This window comes from Sinocyclocheilus rhinocerous, unplaced genomic scaffold (genome assembly GCF_001515625.1).
Source record: "Sinocyclocheilus rhinocerous isolate Xijiao unplaced genomic scaffold, SAMN03320098_v1.1 scaffold6644, whole genome shotgun sequence".
In the NCBI taxonomy this organism is placed as follows: domain Eukaryota; kingdom Metazoa; phylum Chordata; class Actinopteri; order Cypriniformes; family Cyprinidae; genus Sinocyclocheilus; species Sinocyclocheilus rhinocerous.
Window position 1 is genome coordinate 15,479 of NW_015636842.1, and position 5,726 is coordinate 21,204.

A 5,726-nucleotide genomic window follows, 5' to 3' on the forward strand; every position below is an offset into this window, starting at 1 on the left:
CAGAATGGATTACTGAAGGAGCAGCGCTTCATGGACTCCGCCTCTAATTCCATGACGCCCCGCCCACAGACCTTGAGAAGCACCTCAGAGTACCAATCAGCACCCAGCAGCCCGTATTACCATGGCAACGGCCCGCCTCTACGCAGACAGGCCTCCAACCCCCTCACACAGACACACAGACGAGTGGAGGGTGAGACGTCACTGAGATAATATCAGAGATTACATTCAGAATTTGAATTAGTCTTCATTTTACATTTTCTGTTTTCATTTTAATTTCAGTTAAAGTTTTAGTAATTTTGTTGTGTTTTTGTAATTTTTTAATGTCTGTAGTTTTATCAATTTATATTTTCAGTTTAGTAAATTAACTATGAAAATGAGAAATAAAGCTGAACTAAAATTTCAAAAAAGGTTTTTATGGGTTTTAGTTTTAGTTAACTATAATAAACCCATCGCAGACCCTTATAATTACAATCAAAAAATTATAAGTACATCAAACTCAATTTCAGAAGAGCAAGTCTTGTTTTTCACGTTACGACACCTTTAAGACCTTCCTCACATCTCCGTAACGCTCACATACACGTCTCAGAAAACCTGACAGAACCATCAAAGACTGACAGCAGAATGAAGAAAGCGCATTAGCATAATCACGTTAGCATCTCTCTCTCTTTCCAGCCGCCAGCTCTACCACGGGTCCCGAGACGGCGGCAGCGGCGGCGGACCTTCCCAGAATCCCCGGCAGGAGCCCGTCTTTCTGGTCCATAGAGGAAGTGATGCAGTTTGTGCGGGACGCAGACCCAACAGCGCTGGCTCCACACGCAGAGCTCTTCAGAAAACACGTCAGTGGCCTTCACGCTAGTGATGTTCAATTTGAACTAATCTTTAAAATGACCCGGTAACGACGAGTCGTCTCAGCGAGGGATTCGTTCAGTTCGTGTAGAAATGTTCAGTTCACTTCTCGAGTCTTGATTCGTTCGTTCTTTTGTCATGTGACGTGACAGCAGTATTGGATACAGAAATGAGTTAATAATTCCCAACCTTCCTTACGAACACGTACGGCTGTAACGGTATGAAAATTTGTGACTTAAAATTATCACGATTATCAGTATTATCACGGTATTGTTAAAATGTGTTGGAACACGTTTACAGTTATGTGATGCTTCTCTGGTCTCAAATTGTAGCTTTTTTATTTCTGTTTATACATTTGTAAATTTCTGTCATGATGGTTAGCATAATGTGGTAATAAAGAGGCTTTAAACTTTATCAGTATGATGAGGAAAGATCACTCTGATAAAGCAAAGATACCTGTATAATAACAGCATAGTTATTACAAATTTGTATTTGTTGTAAGATACTGAGCCGGGAAGCGGGCACGTGACAAAAGAACGAACAACTCGAACCCGAAGACTCGAGAGATGAACTTATCAATTCTGTTTCCGGTACAGACTGCATAGCTTTAGTTTATGGGGATGTGACGTGACAAAAGAACGAACGATACAGATCGGAAACTAACAGACTGCATCATCCGAAACAATGAATCAATCGTTTCTGTTTCTCATAATCTGGCCTTGGTTGCATTATAGGTTCATTGCATTAACAGTCTTATTCGAAACATCGCATTAGTAGACGTGTCGTGGAATTTGGCTATTAACATGTAACATTTTAATTATATTCTGCTGAAAAGAACGAAATGAACGAAATGACTCGGAAAAAGATTTGTTCATTTAGATGAACGAGAGATTCAAAGATCTGAGTCTGTAAAATGATCCGATCTTCCCATCTCTACTTCACGTGCTCTCTGCGCTTTTTCTCTGCCTGTAAATCAAGCGCAGCACGAGGGAGAGCGGGAACATGTATCATCTGTGTTTAGACTTGACCGGCGAGATTCACACACACACACAGACACACACACACACACTCTCAGACTCACAGCTGTGCCTGTGTTGAGGAGTAACTCATCCAACAGCGTTACTAAATCAACTCCTTTCTTTAGTGCTAGTATTAAAATAGTGTGAAAGTAATGCTGGTTTTATCGTGTGAAATCTCACATCTAGGTTATGGGTTCAATTCCCAGGGAATGCATCAAGTAATTAATAAAAATTTTTTTTTTTTAACTTTTTAAACAAATCGCATCTGCCAAATGCATAAACGCAAACACACACTCAGGCTTAAAAAATGAGCAATAAGCAAACACGCTCTTCTAAAATATTCTCTCGATTACATTATGTGTGGGGAGCCTAATTAATTTTAGCAAATATGTTTATTTCAGTAAATTAAATTATTTACTGACTCTTTTGTCAGTTAAATCGTTAAAATATTCTTTATTAATAAAATTTATATTATCAATAAATAATTAACATTAATTATGGATATTCATTAAATAATGTTTATTATATTAAATACATTTTAATATTTCTGCTGCATTCTCTTAATGTTTTTGTCATAGATATCAGGTAAATACTGCTCATATTTTTTGTTGTTTCAATTATGTAATCTGGTAGGTAGTGAATACATAAAAAAATTTTTTTATAAATGTATAATAATAAAATTAAACACTTTATTTACTATGAAATAATAAATACAATGCATTTTAAATTATTTACTTAAAATATATTTAATATTTATTTGCAGCTGACTGCATTTTTAAAAGGATAATGACTTATTTTGCAGTATGAATTATGAATAGCTTGTCACTATGTTTACAGTTTGGCGTTTATAAGGTTTTACTTGATATATTTAGTATGGATTTATGTGCATGCTAACTGAGATCCTCAGTTAAACCTTAATGTTTTTGTCATAAATACCATTATTTTTTAGTTGTTTAAATAATATGAACTGAAAGGTATTCAAAACATACATTTATTTAAATAAGTATGTAATATTACAATTATAAAGTTTATTTACTATAATAGTAAATACTAATACTAAATTTGAAAAAAATACATGTATTTTTAAATTATATATTTACTGCTGACTGGTTTTTAAAAGGCCAATTAGACTGTATTTTGCATTAAGTAGCTTGCACAGTAAAATAACAAGCAGAAAAGTAATCAAATTCATACCTGATTTGTTTTTTTATTGCATTTATTAACCCTCAATTATTTTGTGATTATCAGCTCTATGTTCAACTAAAACACACTAGCAGAAATATTGTAAAATTCAGTGCTGAGATGTCGAACTGTTATTGAACTAACAACAAGACAGTCTTCACCGCATCAATAAATGAATGCATGAATTAAAGGGAAATTTTGCCCAAAAATGGATCCATTTCTTCTCTGGAAAGAAGATACTTGGTCTATCATGATATTATATTATATCTCAGTGTTTTTGTCCATACAATGAAAGTCACTGGGGGTCCAATGTTGTTTAGACCACAACATTCTTCAAAAGAAAGAAAGAGAAAGATACAACGTGGTGAATAAATGATAACAGAATAATTTTTGGGTGTACTATCCCTTTAAATTTATCAGATGTGGGTCACCAATCGGAGACTATATATACTGTACTATATAATAACTAATATTATTAATAAACAAACAAACAAAAAGTCCTCAAACTTATTGAAAACAATTAAACTGTCAGTAATAAAAAAAAAGGAAAGGACAAATACATAGATACAAATGAAACAAACTGTGATTGAAGGGTTTTTAAGGCTAATGCAAGTCTAAAGTAGCTGTTCAATAAGAAGCCTACTATAGAAATGAATAATCAAATGTAAACAGCATAGTATTCACTGTAAGAATTAAACTTTCTTTGTTTCTTATTAAAGCTACAAAAGTCCTTGTGAGCAGAGCAGTGAGTGATTTTCTCTTTGTCTTTTGTTGTTTGATTAATATTAAGCACATAGTCGGCAGCAGGAAAATAGGCCGCTGTCACTTTAAGAGCCGCATGGATCCAATTTACTGTTACACATGTATTTTCATTCTCAACTCATTATGTTCATTTATTACGCAACCGTCGATGGTTTACGTGAATAATCACTAAGCGCCGCATTTTAACACATTTTTGCATGTATTTGACCATTTAGGCGCGCATCTTGAACTAAAAGTTGACTTTACATGTCCATGTTCTGTTCTGTCTCTGAGCGCATGCACAGAAATCCTCCTGAGAAACAGCGCAAGTTGTCTTTATCGCTTTTAAAAACATGAATAAATCTAATAAACTTTAATAAATCGATCGCGTCCCATTTTTCAAAAGTCGCGTTACATGATTTTACTGATTTGCGTGTGAAATTGGGCTTTTAAGGAGGAGCGAAAGCGCACCGTTAGAAAAGGGGGCGGAATGGGGCGCAATAATCGTTTTATCTCGATTGTTGTATTTTCATAATCGTTGGAGGTTATTTCGATTAATTGCACAGCCCTACTGCACATTTTGTTTTTAACTCTTTCCCCGCCAGCGTTTTTGAAAAAAGTTGCCAGCCACTGCCAAAGTTTTTGCTGATTTTCACTAAAATGTAATGGCCCCCAGAATATTTTGTTGTATGAATACCTGAACATGCAATACATCACAATAAAGATCAGAGCATCTGCTTTCAATTAAAAAAAATCTCTTTTATTCTAGCTTCAAGCATTGTTTTTTTTATCAACACTTGAATGTAGGTAGGTTTCATAAAAAAGCAACACTATGTTTCCATCCAAAGATGCGATTTAAACTTGTGTGCAAAGCTGGAATATCGCGTAAAACATTTGCGAATAAAGCACCATTTCCATTCAACAAGTCAAAGAGAACAAAATCGGCACTTCCCGATCAACCGGCGCTGTATATCACTAAGAAAAGTAGGAGAAGCCACTGTATATAACTTGTATAATGACTTGATAAATGCCTCAGAGCGAGCAGATGAAACAATAAATGCTGTCATTGCTTTCAGAGGTGGATGCTGCTGTTTGGGAACGCAGTCGTGTAAGACAATTATACAGAAATACTTTGACGACAGACTTTGCTCAGGCATTTCAGAATGACGAAAACAAAATTTTAGATGCTGTGCAGCGAGATCGGTCCGCTGATTAATCAGGTTATCCCGTCCCGTCGCGTTTGATACGCATGGTGGAATTTATTCGGTAAATGTGTTTCCATCATAGTTTATCACAGCTTCTGTCGAATCGCGATCTCGATTTATCGTGCAGCCCTAGTTTATGCGCATTTTTCCGGATGAAACGTTTATCCTACTCAATTGTGCGCATACGTTTTTAATGCGCATTTTTAGAATTTATACGCATCTTGGCGTTTCCATTCAGCGGTTTTTTTTTTATGTGATATTCCAAAATGCGCATAAAAATAGGTGGGTGGAAACAAAGCTATATTGAGAAAAAAGCTATTTTTTTTGTCAAATACTGCATCTGGACCATATTCAGTAATATTATCAAAGCAAAGATGCAGTAGATGGCTTCCATCAGCACTCCCAAATCTTGCACAGTCCTTTACCACTTTCTGGATTGACATTTCACTCTGTAACATTAAGCAGTTTTCATTTATATGCGGTTAGTGTTGATGATCGCATTATTTTTTCACATGCATACATATGAGATCGCTCGTTTTTGCGGCTTCCTGGTCGGTGTTTTTGATCGGCACATTCAAGACTCATTCAGGAGATGCCAGACGTTGATATGCCAGTCACGGGTCTATCATACCGAGAACTCTGCTCATGTGTTTGCATAATGATGCATTTAAAAGTTAATGACCAAACGTATCATTATAAAAGTTCACAATGTTGCTGCAGATGAAATATAACA

At 35.4% G+C, this 5,726-nt stretch overlaps 1 protein-coding gene across 1 annotated transcript in view; it reads left to right on the forward strand.

Moving 5' to 3' along the window:
• Positions 1–5,726, forward strand: part of LOC107748093 (sex comb on midleg-like protein 2) — a gene marked incomplete at its 5' end in the record, with an annotated part of 21,121 nt that overhangs the window by 12,738 nt on the left and 2,657 nt on the right. Inside the window, 2 exons of the mRNA XM_016562753.1 lie at positions 4–190; positions 673–836. Coding sequence (XP_016418239.1) covers positions 4–190; positions 673–836 — 351 coding nt within the window. The remainder of the gene's footprint in view (positions 1–3; positions 191–672; positions 837–5,726) is intronic.